The 17,831-nt window shown below is 45.0% G+C and overlaps 1 protein-coding gene across 1 annotated transcript in view; it reads right to left on the bottom strand.

Annotated features, from left to right (window-relative positions):
- utp20 (UTP20 small subunit processome component) overlaps nucleotides 1-17,831 on the bottom strand; it is a 153,969-nt gene that overhangs the window by 53,481 nt on the left and 82,657 nt on the right. The window contains exons 32-37 of the mRNA XM_070900152.1: nucleotides 14,921-15,008; nucleotides 9,318-9,461; nucleotides 5,611-5,664; nucleotides 5,362-5,514; nucleotides 2,770-2,925; nucleotides 1,215-1,352 (exon numbers count right to left, since the gene is read on the bottom strand). Of these exons, the coding sequence (XP_070756253.1) occupies nucleotides 1,215-1,352; nucleotides 2,770-2,925; nucleotides 5,362-5,514; nucleotides 5,611-5,664; nucleotides 9,318-9,461; nucleotides 14,921-15,008 (733 nt within the window). The remainder of the gene's footprint in view (nucleotides 1-1,214; nucleotides 1,353-2,769; nucleotides 2,926-5,361; nucleotides 5,515-5,610; nucleotides 5,665-9,317; nucleotides 9,462-14,920; nucleotides 15,009-17,831) is intronic.

The following is a 17,831-nucleotide window of genomic DNA, read 5'->3' as shown; positions in this document are numbered from 1 at the left end:
TCTATTCTCCTACTGCCTCTTTGCCCCTCATTTATTTTTTCACTTCTCTGTACTTTTTACATTCAGCCTGATTCTCCCTTGTATTATCAAGCTGACATCCGTCATATGCTCCTCTTTTCAGCTGCATCCTACTCTCTAACTCCTTCGCCATCCTGGGAGCTCTGGCTAGTGACCCTCCCTTCCCCCCTTGTAGGAATGTACCTCAACTGTACACGAACTATCTCCTCTTTAAATTCCACCCGTTGCCCCATTGCATTTTTGCCGGTCTTTAACTCCAATTTATCCAGGCCAGATTCCTCCTCAATTTGCTGAAATTAACCCTCCTCCAGTTCAGTATTTTTACTCTAGAATGCTCCTTGTCCTTCTCTGTAACCAATCTAAAGCTTACGATACTATTCCCGAGATGCTCACCAACTGTGACATTCTCCACTTGACCCACTTTATTCCCAAGACCAGATCCAGCAAGGCCTCTTTCCTCGTTGGGCAGGAAACATATTGATCAAGAAAACTCTCCTGAACTGTTAACTATCTGTATCTTAACTCCATTTACCTGCCTTGGTTCCATAACCCTTAATACCCTTGCCTAACAAAAAATCTATCAATCTCAGTTTTGAAATATTCAATTGACCCCCCCCCCCCCCACCCCACCGACCCCCCCAGCCTCGACAGCTTTTTGGAGGAGCGAGTTCCGGATTTCCACTACCCTTTGAGCGAAGTAGTACTTCCTGACATCACCCCTGAACAGCCTAACTCTAATTTTAAGGTTATGCTCTCTTGCTCTGGACTCCCCCGCCAGAGAAAATTGTTTCTATCTACCACTTCAGAAATTCCTCCCCCTTCTCTGCCCTAAATACCATCACTACCCCATTCAATATTGGGGTGGTTAAAGTCTCCCAGTATCACTACTCCAAGTTCTAAAGGTTCACCACTCACGGCATATCTCTTCATCCTCTGAACTTGCTGGCTGACTTGCACATTAATAACCGCATGCGTGGTGAATTCACTGTTATTTTTCCAGTAAGAATTGGGCTATTATTTTCCATATTCCAATTATTTGCACTATTTGCAAAGAATGACCAATTTGCAAACACTTCCAGTTTTGAATATTTTTGAAGTTATTTGATCGGTTTTCCAACCACTACTGGGATCTGCTTTGAATAGAATATCTTAACAGTTAATTAAACATACTAAAAAAAACATCTTGTTTCATCCACCTGTATGTGTTTCATATTCTCGAAGAAGTCCATTTCTGGATCTTGGTCCGTTAGCTGAACCAGGTCCTGGAACTCCAGCCTCTGGGGGAACGCACGGATTAAACAGCAAAGCAGTGTTGTGTACTCTTGTTGAACACTCTGCAATAAATCAAAACAAAAAATGGAGAACGAGCACGACAATACAATGAAATCAAGTGAATTACAATCAGCTGCCGTGTCATTCTATCAATACGGCCGCATGTAGGAACCGAAGGACAGGAGGCCATTCAGCCCCTTGAGGCTGTTCCGCCATTCATTGAGATCATGGCTGATCTGTATCCAACTCCATCTACCCGCCTTGGTTCCGTAACCCTTAATACCCTTCCCTATCAATCTAAGATCACTCAAACTACTTGCGTGGCAGATAAATGCCAACATGGACTGGTCCGTGTTAGCTGTGGCTCAGTGGGTAGCACTGTGGCTGAGTCAGAAGGTTGTGGGTTCAAGTCCCACTCCAGAGACTTGAGCATAAAATTCAGGCTGACACTCGCAGTGCAGTACTGAGGGAGTGCTGCACTGTCGGAGGTGCTGTCTTTCGGATGAGACATTAAACCGAGACCCCACCTGTCCTCTCAGGTGGACACAAAAGATCCCATGCACTATTTTGAAGAAGAGTAGGGGAGTTATCCTGGCCAATATTTATCCCTCAATCAACATCACTAAAACAGTTGATCTGGTCATTAGTACATTGGTATTTGTGGGAGCTTGATGTGCTCAAATTGGCTGCCACGTTGCCTACATTACAACAGTGACTACACTGCAAAAGTACTTCATTGGCTAAAAAGCATTTGGGACGTCCTGAGGTCATGAAAGGCGCTATAGAAATGCAATACAGGCAACTTTTGATTATCCGCACACGGATGCAACGGGAAACCTTTGTAACGGCATTTAAAATTCCGTATGTGTGACATCACTTTGAAACTCTGATGTTCCTTTCGAATGTTGCCTGTTGAGCCTTGCTTTTAAGCGCTCTGCCCTGCCTCAGCTCCCGCTGCTGCTCGCACACAGGTCCACTGCCTCTCATAATTCATTAAAATGCCACGAACAGTTACAGGAAGTAATCAACAAGCCTAATGGTCTTTAGATCTAGAGGACTAGAATTCAAGGATTAGAAGATATGCTACAGCTATTGGTTAGAGCACACTTGCAGTACTGTGAGCATTTTAACTGTAATGTCAACTCGCTCTAACGGAGAAATCGTTTACCCGGCATAGCCCAATCCCCGAGGGACCCGGATAATCGAGAGTTGCCTGTACTTCCTTTTTCTTTCTAAGAGTTAAAGTTTAGCTGCAGCTGGCTAATGCATATTTATGAAACACTATAAACCGTTGCCAGAGTCAATTACAGTGTTGGTGCAGTCGATCTACAGCACACTGAAAACCACATATATCTATTGAGTAGCAGATCCCTCTGATGGACTGGAACTTGCTTCATGCATCACTGGTGTAGTGACAGAGCACATCTGCAGCCATGGCGATACATCTCCCGCTAGCATTGTCCCTTCACATTACTTTACCTCGATCTTTGATTTCAGACAATTCCTCAAGGTCTCCAGCAGTGTGCGGGTGATCACCTCCTTGTATTCCTCCTCCGAGTTGTCAGGGGAAGCCACTTGTTGGACAATTGCAGTCAAGCAAAGCGTCGCACTGTCACTCAGAGTCATCTCACCCAACTGAAAGAGAAATGACAGGGCAAAAGTGTCATTCACCTCGTGGTGGAGTCAGGAAGCACCGTTCCAGCAATGAAGGTAAGCGGGGGTGATGTTCATGGTTTTGTGCCTGAGCGTTTCAGCTGGTTTGCATGGAACATTTGGCCGCAAGGGGGCCTGCCCAATATTCTGTCGGTTTAAATTAACGTGATTCTTCCCACCAGATTCTCCTGTATTTGCTGCACTTGCACAGTCACTTCTCACCACCACTTCTCCCAACCCCTCCACGGTCTCTAAATTGTCAGACTGCTTGTGCGATATCCAGCTCTGGATGAGCAGAAATTTTCTCCAATTGAATATTGGGAAGACCGAAGCCATTGTTTTCGGTCCCCGCCACAAACTCTGTTCTCTGGCCACTGACTCCAACCTTCTCCCCAACTTCTGTCTGAGGCTGAACCAGACTGTTAGCAACCGTGACCCTGAAATGGAGCTGTCAACCACATATCCGCAGTATAACTAAGACCGCCTATTTTCACCTCCGTAACATCGCCCGTCTCCGCCCTTCTGCTGAAGCCCCCATCCCTGCCTTTGTTACCTCTAGACTTGACTATTCCAACGCACTCCTGGCTGGCTTCCCACATTCTATCCTATGTAAACTAGAGGTGATCCCAAACACGGCTGCCCATGTCCTAACTCGCATCAACTCCCGCTCACCCATCACCCCCTGTGCTCGCTGACCTACATTGGCTTCCGGTTAAGCAACGCCTCGATTTCAAAATTCTCATCCTTATTTTTAAATCCCTCCATGGCCTCATCCCTCCCTATCTCTAATCTCCTCTAGTCCCACAACCCTCACGAGATGTCTGCGCTCCTCCAGACTTAATTTTTGCACAGATATGGGCCTCGAGTTCAAAACGAGACTGGCCAAAATCATTTTTTTAATATAAACTAGAAGTGTTGCTTCAGATCGAGTTACACAGGACGACAAACTGAGGACAAACGCAGTCCTTTACCGACCCAAGCACCACACACTGTTCAATATGTGGAATATCGAGAGCACACAGTCTGCCTGTGCAAGGGTCACTGGCACCACACGTCACAATCTGAGACTTCACCTTTGCATTCTAACACAACGGGATAAGATCAGGCGCAGTGTGTATCCTGCTACAAGAAACACTACATCCCCACTCACTAAAAGCAAATTCTATTGTAATACTCCACATGCATCGTTCCCTTAAAGCTGTGCGGCCGCGAGCTGTCTACAGGTCCTGCACCGCACTGGCTTTTCCAAGGTGAAACTTTCGCAGATGTGCAAAACATTGAATGGGTCGCATTGCCCGTTAAAGAGACCGTATAGCCAGAATAAAACTTAAAGGGAACGTTGATCACATCCCCTTTTACTAAAAGCATCTTCTACCGTATTACACCACATCCCCCGGTCACCGTGTCAATCCGATTTCCTTGCTCTCTCACAGCTCAGTTTATCCAACCTCATTCAAACTAGGTTCAAAATGATTCCCAAAATTAAACCTCTCAAGCATGCGTTTCTTTTGTGAATATAAGAACATAAGAATTAGGAGCAGGAGTAGGCCATTCGGCCCCTCGAGCCTGCTCCGCCATTCAATAAGATCATGGCTGATCTTCAGTCTCAAATCCACTTTCCCACCCGATCCCCATATCCCTCGATTCCCCTAGAGTTCAAAAATCTACCTCTCAACCTTGAATATATTCAGAGACTCAGCATCCACAGCCCTCTGAGGTAGAGAATGCCAAAGATTCACGACTCTGAGTGAAGAAATTCCTCCTCATCTCTGCCTTAAGTGGCTGACCCCTTATTCTGAGACTGTGCCCCTAGTTCTAGCTCTCTAGCCCGGGGAATCAACCTCTCAGCATCTACCTTGTCAATCCCCCTCAGAATCTTATGTTTCAATGAGATCACCTCTCATTCTTCTATACTCCAGAGAGTATAGGCCCAATCTATTCAATCTCTTCTCCCAGGACACCCTCTCATCCCAGGAATCAATCCAGTGAACCTTTGCTGCACCACCTCCAAAGGCAAGTATATCCTTCCTTAGATAAGGAGACCAAAACTATGCACAGTACTCCAGGGGTGGTCTCACCATGGCCTTATTCAACTGTAGCAAGATTTCCTTACTCTTGTACCCAACCCCTTTGCAATAAAAGCCAACATACCATTTGACTTCCTAATTGCTATATTTGCATGCTGCTTCCCCTGTTTCTTGTACGAGGACACCAAATGTAGTACGGATTTCAACTTGTGATGTGCATTCTACACAGCGGAGTTACAAACGAGAACTTGAAAGGCACTCGAGAGGTAGTGCGATTTACAGATTGGGTATTAGTGATCGGTGTAAATCCTTCCACCAGTTTGAAGAATTTGCACCTTGTGGTTTTATGAAATGAAGCCTGCATATAACCCGGCCCGAGGTCTGGACAAACCTGTATGGAGTGGAAGCAGTTGTGCATGATTGGAATCAGGTAGACCATGTCCAACTTTCTCATCTCTCGGATAGAGTTCGTCGCCAGTTGGAACGCAGACAAGCGCTCATCAAAATCAACGTCGTCGAGGTGTCGTCGATCATAGGCATTTAACTAATACAAGGAAAAGCGATCAGGTCAGAACACCGATAAATAAATATAAACTTTGCGCTAACGAGATGACAAAGTTTGAGGAAAACTTCACCTTACCTTAGTAACGACTGCCGTAATGTAGGCTAGACTGCTATCCAGATCTGCCAAGGTCTTCATCAAAAAAAAGGAAAGGCAAACAATTAAAATAAAATATACAAAATTTACCAATTTTAAATTTAATTAGGCAGGTTCTTGTTGACAAATGCCATTCAGGGTTATTCAAAATGCATAGGAACAGGAGTATGAGGAGAGACTGAGTAGGCTAGGCAAAGATTTCCTAGAGTTTAGAAAAATGAGAGGTGATCTCATTGAAACATAAAATTCTTAAAGGGCTTGACAGGATAGATGCAGGGAGGATGTTTCTCCTGGCTGGGGAATCTAGAACTAGGAATTACAGCCTCAGGATATGGAGTCGGCCATTTAGGGCTGAGATGAGGAGAAATTTCTTCACTTAGAGGATTGTGAATCGTTGGAATTCTCTACCCCAGAGGACAGTGGATGCTCAGTCGTCGAGTATAATCCACACTAAGCAAAGCCAGCACGTGTTTGTTAAAGGCAAATCGAGTTTTTTTGATGAGGTAACAGAGACGGTTGATGATGTGGGTAATGCGGTTGACGTGGTGTACATGGATTTCCAAAAGGCATTCAACAAAGTGCCACATAATAGGCTTGCCGGCAAAGTTGAAGCCCATGGAATAAAAGGGACAGTGGCAGCATGGATCCGAAATTGGCTCAGTGACAGGAAACAGAGAGTAGTGGTGAACGGTTGTTTTACAACTGGAGGAAGGTATACAGTGATATTCCCCAGGTGTCGGTACTAGGACCACTGCTTTTCTTCATATATATTAATGACTTGGATGTTGGTGTACAGGGCACAATTTCAAGATTTGCAGATGATACAAAACTTGGAAATACAGTGAACAGTTAGGAGGATAGTGATAGACTTCAAGAGGACATAGGCAGGCTGGTGGTATGGGTGGACAAGTGGCAGATGAAATTTAACACAGAAAATTATGAAGTGATACATTTTGGTAGAAAGAAAGAGGAAAGGAAATATAAACTAAAGGGTACAATTCTAAAGGGGGTGCATGAACAGAGAGACCTGGATGAGCACAAATTGAGGAAGGTGGCAGGGCAGGTTGAGAAAGCGGTTAAAAAAGCTTACGGGTTCCTGGGCTTCATAAATAGAGACATAGAGCACAAAAGCAAGGAAGTTATGAAGAACCTGAATAAAACACGAGTTCGGCCTGAACTGGAGTATTGTGTCCAATTCGGTCACTGCACTTTAGGATGGATGTGAAGGCCTTAGAGAGGGTGCAGAAAAGATTTACAAGAATGATTCCAGCATAGATAGACTGGAGAAGCTGGGGTTGTTCTCCCTACAACAGAGAAGATTGAGGAGAGATTTGATAGAGGTGTTCAAAATCATGAGGGGTCTGGACAGAGTAGATAGAGAGAAACTGTTCCCATTGGCGGAAGGGTTGAGAACCAGAGGGCACAGATTTAAGGTGACTGGCAGAACCAAAGGCAACATAAGAAAAAACTTTTTTACACAGCGAGTGGTTAGGATCTGGAGCGCACGGCCTGAAAGAGTGGTGGAGGCAGACTCAATAATGGCTTTCAAGAGGGAGCTGGATAAGTACCTGAAATAAAATTTTTTGCAGGGCTACAGGGAAAGGGCGGGGGAGTGGGACAAGCTGAGGTGCTCTTGCAGAGAGCCGGCATGGGCTCGACAGGCCGAATGGTATTCCTCTGTACTGTAACCAATCTTATGATTCTATATCCAAGACAGAGATCGATAGATTTTTGGATGCTAAGGTAATCAAGGGATATGGGGATCGGGTGGGAAAGTGGAGTTGAGGTCGAAGATCAGCCATGATCTTACTGAATGGCGGAGCGGGCTTGAAGGGCCAAATGGTCTGCTCCTATTTCTTGTGTTATGTTCTTATTAATTAGATCATGACTGATCTGTGTCTTAACACTATCTACCCACCTTGGTTCCGTAATCTTTAATACCCTTAGCCAGCAAAAATCTATCAAGCTCAGTTTTGACATTTTTAATTGACCCTCAGCCTCAACAGCTTTTTAGGAGGCAGGGGGGGTGTGGGGTGACGAGATTTCCAAATGCACACTATTAGGAATGCCTCCTACCATCACCCCTGAAGGGTCTAGTTCTAACTCACTATGGTAATGCTGTGGATAGGTGGGCTAGATGGAGCGAAGGTCCTCTGGCCCGAGACTGGTATCGTGCTACCCCTAAAAACACCGACTCCAGACTAACACCACAGTTCCTTCGTCTCAGTGGGAAGGTTCGTGCAACAGCTGTCATGTAACTCTAGTTCAAAAGAAACTTCGTAATGGGACTACTTTGTCCAACCACTCAAATAGGAGTTCATTAACATCCAGGTTTCTTCAGACTTTTATTTTCCTGTTCTCCAAGTGAAAGAGGACAGCAGCTAACGATCTGTGTTGCGTTTAATCTATGGCCATCACTAGGACTAGACAAAACAAGTTCATCAATGATAATCCATTTCCATTTCCACATTAATCTGAATGACGTAACAACTGTTTCACAAGAGCGTTGACCTTTATCATAAGATGCAGAAACAATCCTGTTGATGTACAAGCACCTGCGTAATCAGCCCCAGCACAGGCTCAAGACTCTGAGCACGGATTTTCTCCTAGTGTTAACGCTATTACTCTAAGTGGAATCAGCAGTATTTACTGTGACTGGGCTTGGAGGGAAGGGGGGAAATGCACAGTGCAGTCTGACAGAGCAGCCAAACAATCACAAAAGTGACAGCGAGAGAGCGAAGGCGGGGGAGGGCTCACGAGCGATGGCGAGAGAGAGGTAGAGAAGGCGAGAGAGCGAAGGCGGGAGAGCGAGGGCGGGGGAGGGCTCGCGCGCGCGAAGGCAGGCGGGAGCGAGCGAAGGCGGGAGAGAGCGAGCGAAGGCGGGCGGGAGCGAGCCGGAGAGAGAGAGAGAGAGAGAGAGAGAGAGAGAGAGAGAGAGAGAACGCGAGCCGGGGAGAGAGAGAGAGAGAGAGAGAGAGAGAGAGAGAGAGAGAGAGAGCGCGAGCCGGGGAGAGAGAGAGAGAGAGAGAGAGAGAGAGAGAGAGAGGAGCCGGGGAGAGAGAGAGAGAGAGAGAGAGAGAGGAGCCGGGGAGAGAGAGAGAGAGGAGCCGGGGAGAGAGAGAGAGAGAGAGCTGGGGAGAGAGAGAAGGCGAGAAAAAGAAACAGACTTAGATTTCTATAGCGCCTTTTACAACCTCAGGATGGCCTAAAGCGCTTTACAGCCAATGAAGTACTTTTGAAGTGCAGTCACTGTTGTAATGTAGGAAATGAGGGCCTCAAATTGGGCACAAGCTCCCACAAACAGCAATGTGATAATGACCAGATCTATTTTTTTTTTAAAGTGATGTTGGTTGTGGGATAAATATTGCCCTGAACACCGGGGAACTGTCCTGTTGTTCTTTTAATAGTACCGTGGGATCGATAACGTCTTATCTGAAATTCAGCACCTCCGACACAGTGCAGCACTCCCTCGGCACTGCACTGTGTTTTGTGGAGTGTGATTCCAACCCACGACCTACTGAACCACAGCTGACACCAAAGTGGTTAAAAATATAGGTGACATTAGATAAGCAAATCAAATACAAAGAGACCTTTTTTTTGTGTTTAAAAAAAAAGAAATTGGATAAACAATGATTAGACAAAGTAACACAATATTGTGAATACATGAATTGGTTACTGGGATACTGTACCTGAAAGACTGCACACAGTGTCTGGCGGGAGTGCTTGTTCTGGACGACAGAGAAGAGGGTGGCCAAAGGCTTAATGAAACCTGAAGGGTTTGAGCAGTGCTGCAGAAGGTTCTGTATGGTTTGCAGGATGTCAATCTCCGTGTCCTGTGGGAATTACAGAGAATAATGAGACTCAGCAACTTATATATATTTCTTTTATTAAAAAAGTTTTTCAACAATAGAAAAACTTGCATTTATATAACGCCTTTAATGTAGTAAAACATCCACAGGAGCGACTACCAGACAAAATTTGACTGCATAAGAATTAAGAATTAGGAACAGGAGTAGGCCATCTAGCCCCTCGAGCCTGCTCCGCCATTCAACAAGATCATGGCTGATCTGGCCGTGCACTCAGCTCCATTTACCCGCCCGCTCCCGTAACCCTTAATTCCCTTATTGGTTAAAAATCTATCTATCTGTGACTTGAATACATTCAATGAGCTAGCCTCAACTGCTTCCTTGGACAGAGAATTCCACAGATTCACAACCCTCTGGGAGAATAAATTCCTTCTCAACTCGGTTTTAAATTGGCTCCCCCGTATTTTGAGGCTTTGCCCCCTAGTTCTAGTATCCCCGACCAGTGGAAACAACCTCTCTGCCTCTATCTTGTCTATCCCTTTCATTATTTTAAATGTTTCTATAAGATCACTCCTCATCCTTCTGAACTCCAATGAGTAAAGACCCAGTCTACTCAATCTATCATCATAAGGTAACCCCCTCATCTCCGGAATCAGCCTAGTGAATCGTCTCTGTACCCCCTTTCAAAGCCAGTATATCCTTCCTTAAGTAAGGCGACCAAAACTGCACACAGTACTCCAGGTGCGGCCTCACCAATACCCTATACAGTTGCAGAAGGACCTCCCTGCTTTTGTACTCCATCCCTCTCGCAATGAAGGCCAACATTCCATTCATCTTCCTGATTACCTGCTGCACCTGCAAACTAACTTTTTGGGATTCATGCATGCAGGTTCCTCTGCACCGCAGCATGTTGTAATTTCTCCCCATTCAAATAGTATTCCTTTTTTTGTTTTTTTTCCCCCAAGGTGGATGACCTCACACTTTCCGACATTGTATTCCATCTGCCAAACCTTAGCCCATTCGCTTAACCTATCTAAAACTCTTTGCAGCCTCTCTGTGTCCTCTACACAACCCGCTTTCCCACTAATCTTTGTGTCATCTGCAAATTTTGTTACACTACACTCTGTCCCCTCTTCCAGGTCATCTATGTATATTGTAAACAGTTGTGGTCCCAGCATTGATCCCTGTGGCACACCACTAACAACCGATTTCCAACCCGAAAAGGACCCATTTATCCCGACTCTCTGCTTTCTGTTAGCCAGCCAATTCTCTATCCATGCTAATACATTTCCACTGACCCCGCGTACCTTTATCTTCTGCAGTAACCGTTTTGTGTGGCACCTTATCACCTTTTGAAAATCTAAATACACCATATCCATCAGTACACCTCTATCCACCATGCTCGTTATATCCTCAAAGAATTCCAGTAAATTAGTTAAACATGATTTCCCCTTCATGAATCCATGCTGCGTCTGCTTGATTGCACTATTCCTATCTATCTAGATGTCCTGCTATTTCTTCCTTAATGATAGTTTCAAGAATTTTCCCCACTACAGATGTTAAACTAACCGGCCTATAGTTACCTGCCTTTTGTCTGCCCCCTTTTTTTAAACAGAGGCGTTACATTAGCTGCTTTCCAATCCGCTGGTACCTCCCCAGAGTCCAGAGAATTTTGATAGATCATAACGAATGCATCTGCTATAACTTCCGCCATCTCTTTTAATACCCTGGGATGCATTTCATCAGGACAAGGGGACTTGTCTACCTTGAGTCCCATTAGCCTGTCCAGCACTACCTCCCTAGTGATAGTGATTGTCTCCAGGTCCTCCCTTCCCACATTCCTGTGACCAGCAATTTCTGGCATGGTTTCTGTGTCTTCCACTGTGAAGACCGAAGCAAAATAATTGTTTAAGGTCTCAGCCATTTCCACATTTCCCATTATTAAATCCCCCTTCTCATCTTCTAAGGGACCAACATTTACTTTAGTCACTCTTTTCCGTTTTATATATCGGTAAAAGCTTTTACTATCCGTTTCTATGTTTTGCGCAATTTTACCTTCGTAATCTATCTTTCCTTTCTTTATTGCTTTCTTAGTCATTCTTTGCTGTCGTTTAAAATTTTCCCAATCTTCTATTTTCCCACTAACCTTGGCCACCTTATACGCATTGGTTTTTAATTTGATACTCTCCTTAATTTCCCTGGTTATCCACGGCTGGTTATCCCTTCTCTTACCGCCCTTCTTTTTCATTGAAATATATTTTTGTTGAGCACTATGAAAGAGCTTCTTAAAAGTCCTCCACTGTTCCTCAATTGTGCCACCGTTTAGTCTGTGTTCCCAGTCTACTTTAGCCAACTCTGCCCTGATCCCACTGTAGTCCCCTTTAAGCATAGTATGCTCGTTTGAGACGCTACTTCCTCACCCTCAATCTGTATTATAAATTCAACCATACTGTTATCACTCATTCCGAGAGGATCTTTTACTATGAGATCGTTTATTATTCCTGTCTCAACACAGAGGACCAGATCTAAGATAGCTTGCTCCCTTGTAGGTTCTGTAACATACTGTTCTAAGAAACAATCTCGTATGCATTCTATGAATTCCTCCTCAAGGCTACCCCGTGCAATTTGATTTGACCAATCGATATGTAGGTTAAAATCCCCCATGATTACTGCCGTTCCTTTTTCACATGCCTCCATTATTCCCTTGATTATTGCCTGCCCCACCGTGAAGTTATTATTTGGGGGCCTATAAACTACGCCCACCAGTGACTTTTTCCCCTTACTATCTCTAATCTCCACCCACAATGATTCAACATTTTGTTCATTAGAGCCAATATCGTGCCTCTCAACTGCCCTATCATCCTTTATTAACAGAGCTACCCCACCTCCTTTCCCTTCTTGTCTATCTTTCCGAATCGTCAGATACCCCTGATGTTTAATTCCCAGTCTTGGCCACCCTGCAACCACGTTTCTGTAATGGCCACCAAATCATACCCATTTGTAATGGTTTGTGCCGTCAACTCATTTACTGCAACACACATACATTAAAATTACATGGGATATACGGTACAGAAACAGGCCATTCGGCCCAACCACTCCATGCCGGCCTTTATGCTCCACTCGAGTCTCCTCCAGTCTCTCATCTAAATCTATCAGCATAACTCTCTATTCCCTTCACCCTCATATGCTTGTCTAGCCTCCCCTTAAATGCATCGATACTATTCGCCTCAACCACTCCCTGTGGTAGTGAGTTCCACATTCTCACCACTCTCTGGGTAAATAAGTTTCTTCTGAATTCCCTACTGGATTTCTTGGTGGCTATCTTATATTGATGGCCTCTAGTTGTGCTCTTCCCCACAGAGGAAGCACTCTCGCTGTATCCACTCTGTCAAAACCTTACATGATTTTAAAGACCTCTATTAAGTCACCTCTCAGTCTTCTCTTTTCCTGTTCATCCTTTCTGGATATGTATACCCTCACATTTCTGGTACCATCCTTGTAAATCTTCTCTGCACCCTCTTCAGTGTCTCTATATCATTTTTATAATATGGCGATCAGAATTGTACACAGTTCTCCAAATGTAGCCTAACCAAGGATCAGCACAGGTTTAGCATAACTTCCCTACTTTTCAATTCTATATCTCTAGAAATAAACCCGAGTGCTTTTTTTTTTATGGCCTTATTAACCTGTCTCAACTCTTCGTGCTTTGTGTATTTGTACTCCGGGATCCCTTTGTTCCACTACCCCACCCAGACTCGCACCCTCCAAGTAATATGTGACCTCTTTATTTTTCTTACCAAAATGTAATACCTCAGTTATCTGTGTTGAATTTCATTTGCCAATTATATGCCCATTCTGCCAGTTTATTAATATCTTCTGGTAATTTATTGCAGTTCTCCTCAGTATTGACTATTTCCAACCCCCCACCCCCCCCCCCCAATTTGGTATGTCTTCAAACTTAGAAATTGTGTTTTTGATTTCAAAGTCTAAATTGTTAACATAAATTGTGAACAACAGTGGTCCCAGCACTGATCCTTGTGGAACACCACTTCCTGCCACTGTGAATAGCTACCTTTTACCCCTACTCTCTGCTTTCTGTCTTGAAGCCAGCTAACTATGCATTCTGCTACTTGTCCCCTGACCTTATTCATTAGTATATTATGTGGTACCTTATCGAAGGCCTTTTGAAAATCTAGATAAATTGTATCTACTGCATTACCCTTGTCTAATCTCTGTTACCTCTTCAAGAAATTCAATGAGGTTGGTCAAGTAAGACTTTCCCTTTTGAAATCCATGCCGACTATTTATTATATTTTTTGTTTAGATGTTGTTCCATTTTCTACTTTAGTAGGGATTCCATTATTTTTTCTAGCACCGATGTTAAGCTGACTGGTCTATAATTCCCTGGACATGTTCTATCTCCTTTCTTAAATATCGGTATTACGTTAGCTATCCGTCAGTTCTCTGGCACTACACCTTTTTCTAACGAATTATTAAATATGTGCAGTAATGCCTCTGCTATCTCTTCCCTAGATTCTTTTAAAATGCATGGATGTAACCCATCCAGTCCTGGGGTTTTTATCCTCCTTGAGTTTCATTCGTTTATTTAATATATCTCCTCATTTTATTTTAAGTGCAGTTATCTCATTACTAATCCCATCATCCAATGTCATGTCCACCTGTTCTATCTCCCTGGAAAATATTCCCGATTAGTAGTGGGTCTAGAGTAAGGAGTCACGAATGATTTGTGAGTGCAACAGTATAAAAGTTTCATGGCTAAAATTAACTGTTCTTCTGGGAAACAGACCCATTTATTAGTATCTTATTAGTTGGCTACAAAAGTTCTATCTATTCCAACTCACTTGCACAGCTCTCCACCAATTCATAGGATCTTACTGCACAGGAGGCCGCCATTCGGCCCATCGTGCCTGTGCCGGCTCTTTGAAAGAGTGATCCACTTAGTCCCACGTCCCCTGCTCGTTCCCCACAGCCCTGCAAATGTTCACCGTTTCAAGTATTTATCCAATTCCCTTTTGAAAGTTACTATTAAATCTGCTCCCACCGCCCTTTCAGGCAGCGCATTCAAGATATCACAGCTCACTGAGTAAAATTGTTCTAACTCATCTCCTCTCTGGTTCATTTGCCAATTATCTTCAAATCTGTGTCCTCTGCCAACCAAACCACAGTACAGAAAGGATGAGCGAGTCGTTCTGAGCCCCTCGTGACCCCGGTCCTTCCCTTTATGCTGCCGTTACGCAGCCATTAAATGTCCAGAACAGAAAGGCAACTCACTCTCTGTCTGTCTGTCTGTCTTTACATCCCTTCCTGGAGAAGGAAGCAGCCTGGGTTTTGATACCTCCCCGCAGCAACACTGCTGAGATTGGGACCCTGTGCCCCGTTCCTCTTAGGCACTGCATGTTAATGTTGCAATCGACCACGCACGCACACATATCCCGGTAAGGAATGCATGGTAAAAGGTCCTTTACCTGTGATGTGTTTGGCTTAAAGAGATAGGGCATCAAGAGATTGATCAGAACAGAGCTCTGCTCCTTGTCCTGTACAAACCTACTTATCCTGAAAAGAAAACGAGAGAGATTATGCAGAAAAATCAACTCAAAGATGTTGAATTTGCCTCTGCGATGCAGCAGAATAAATCAGATTTAATACAAATTTATGTCTTGCATATAATCAAAGATGTCCAAAAGCTTCTGAATTCAGCACAAAAACTCTGAAAGCGTTAAATTCCTAATTCAATTCCATGAAATGTACCATATGCGTTCTTGGGAAATATTTACAAATACAATTCAGGAACATAATTTTAAAAAACTCAGGAACTGCTTTAGGGGATTTTTTTGCCCAATATTCTGATTAGTTCTCATGGAACATGGAGCTCTGTGTTTGATACTTGGATTAGTGTCCAGTGCAGAGCTGTGCCAGGGGAAGGGAGGGTCTAATTAGTAAAATCTGTCTTTATGTCCCTTCAAAGTGCCTGATAAGACTAAATAAAATCAGCAATGGTCAAAAGCAGGAGTGCGGACCTGGACCAGACCTGTGCAGACACACTCTGCCCCTGGATCCGTCAGTGTACCTCGCGAGTGTTAGCCACACACAGACCAGGGAGCTCCTTGATTTGATCCCAAGTCTGTGCTGAGATAGCTGAAGCCAGTCAGAGCAGCAGGAAGAGGACAAGTCACCTCGGAGCCCTGGGTTTGGGATGGGGAATCTCGCCCCCTGTCCTGGTCCTTCACGGTTATCCAGCGGGAACCTGCTGGAAGAGTCTGAGTGGGCATCGCGGGAGTACAGGGCTGGGGCCCAGCTGCAACGACCCAGCTTCCCTAACACAGCAAACTAATCCAACACTCCTTTCAATAATTTGCAAGATACCAGAAGATTTTTGTGGAACTAAACACCGACAAGTGTTGTCCTCAGGGAAGGCGGGGAGAAGAGAAAGATTGAATGGAATAAGAATTAAAAATAAACTCAACACAGCGGCCCGCTTGATCGGCACCCCATCCACCACCTACAACACTCACTCCCTCCACCACCGGCGCCCCCTGGCTGCAGTGTGTATCATCTACAAGATGCACTGCAGCAACTCGCCAAGGCTTCTTCGGCAGCACCTCCCAAACCCGTGACCTCTACCACCTAGCAGGACAAAGGCAGCAGGCGCATGGGAACACCACCACCTCCATGTTCCCCTCCAAGTTATACACCACCATGTCTTGGAAATATATCGCTGGGTCAAAATCCAATAGCGAATTCAGAAGAAACTTCTTTACCCAGAGAGTGCTGAGAATGGGGAACTCGCTACCACAGGGAGTGGTTGAGGCGAATAGTATCGATGCATTTAAGGGGAGGCTAGACAATCATATGAGGGAGAAAGGAATAGAGGGTTATGTTGATAGATTTAGATGAGGAAAGACAGGAGGAGGCTTGAGTGGAGCATAAACGCCGCATGGACTGGTTGGACCAAATGACTGTTTCTGTGCCATACATCCTATGCAAAATCCTGGAACTCCCTCCCTAACAGCACTGTGAGAGCACCTTCACCACACGGACTGCAATGGCTCAAGAAAGCGGCTCACCACCACCTTCTCAAAGGTAATTAGGGATGGGCAATAAATGCCGGCCTTGCCAGCGATGCCCACATCCCGAGAATGAATTAATACATTAAAGGAAATGGAAGAGTAAATTTGATGGTAAACCAACAACTTGTATTTATATAGCACCTTTAACGTAGTGAAAGGTTCCAAGGCGCTTCACAGGAGTGTTATGAGATAAAAACTTGGCACTGAGCCGCAGGTGACTAAAAGCTGGGTTAAAGCGCTATGTTTTAAGGCGCGTCTCGAAGGAGGAAAGAGAGGTAGAGAGGGTTTAGGCAGGGAGTTCCAGAGCTTGGGGCCTCGGCAACAGCGATTATAATCAGGGATGCTCAAAAGGGCAGAATTAGAGGAGCGCTGACATCTCGGGGGGTGGGGGGGAAGGTTGTGGGGCTGGCGGCGATTACAGAGATAGGGAGGTGCGATGCCATGGAGGGATTTGAAAATAAGGATCAGAATTTTGAAATCGAGGCGTTGCTTAACCAGGAGCGAATGTTGGTCAGCGAGCACAGGGTGATGGGTGAGCGGGACTTGGTGCGAGTTCGGACACGGGCAGCTGAGTTTTGGATCACCTCTAGTTTAGGTAGGTAGAATGTGGGAGGCCAGCCAGGAGTGTATTGGAATAGTCAAAGTCTAGAAGTAACAAAGGCAGGGATGTGGGTTTCAGCGGCACATGAGCTGAGACAGGGGCGGAGACGGGCGATGTTACGGAGGTGGAAATAGGTAATCTTAGTTATGCTGCGGATATATGGTCAAAAGCTAATTTCAGGGTCAAATATGACACCAAGGTTGCGAACAGTCTGGTTCAGCCTCAGACAGAAGTTGGGGAGAGGAATGGAGTCAGTGGCTAGGGAACGGAGTTTGTGGCGGGGACCGAAAACAATGTCTTCGGTCTTCCCAATATTCAACTGGAGAAAATTTCTGCTCATCCACAACTGGATGTCGGACAAGCAGTCTGACAATTTAGAGACCGTAGAGGGGTCGAGAGAAGTGGTGGTGAGGTAGAGCTGGGTGTCATCAGCGTACATGTGGAAACTGACCCTGTGTTTCTGGATGATGTCGCCAAGGGGCAACATGTAGATGAGAAACAGGAGGGGGCCAAGGATAGATCCTTGGGGGACACCAGAGGTAACGATGCGGGGGATGGTAAGAGAAGCCATTGCAGGAGATTCTCTGGCTACGATTAAATAGATAAGAATGGAACCAGGCGACTGCAGTTCCACCCAGCTGGACGATGGTGGAGAGGCGCTGGAGAAGGATGGAGGGGTCAACCGTGTCAAAGGCTGCAGACAAGTCA

Source organism: Pristiophorus japonicus, chromosome 15 (assembly GCF_044704955.1).
Source record: "Pristiophorus japonicus isolate sPriJap1 chromosome 15, sPriJap1.hap1, whole genome shotgun sequence".
Classification (NCBI taxonomy): domain Eukaryota; kingdom Metazoa; phylum Chordata; class Chondrichthyes; family Pristiophoridae; genus Pristiophorus; species Pristiophorus japonicus.
This window is presented reverse-complemented; position numbering and strand designations above follow the sequence as displayed.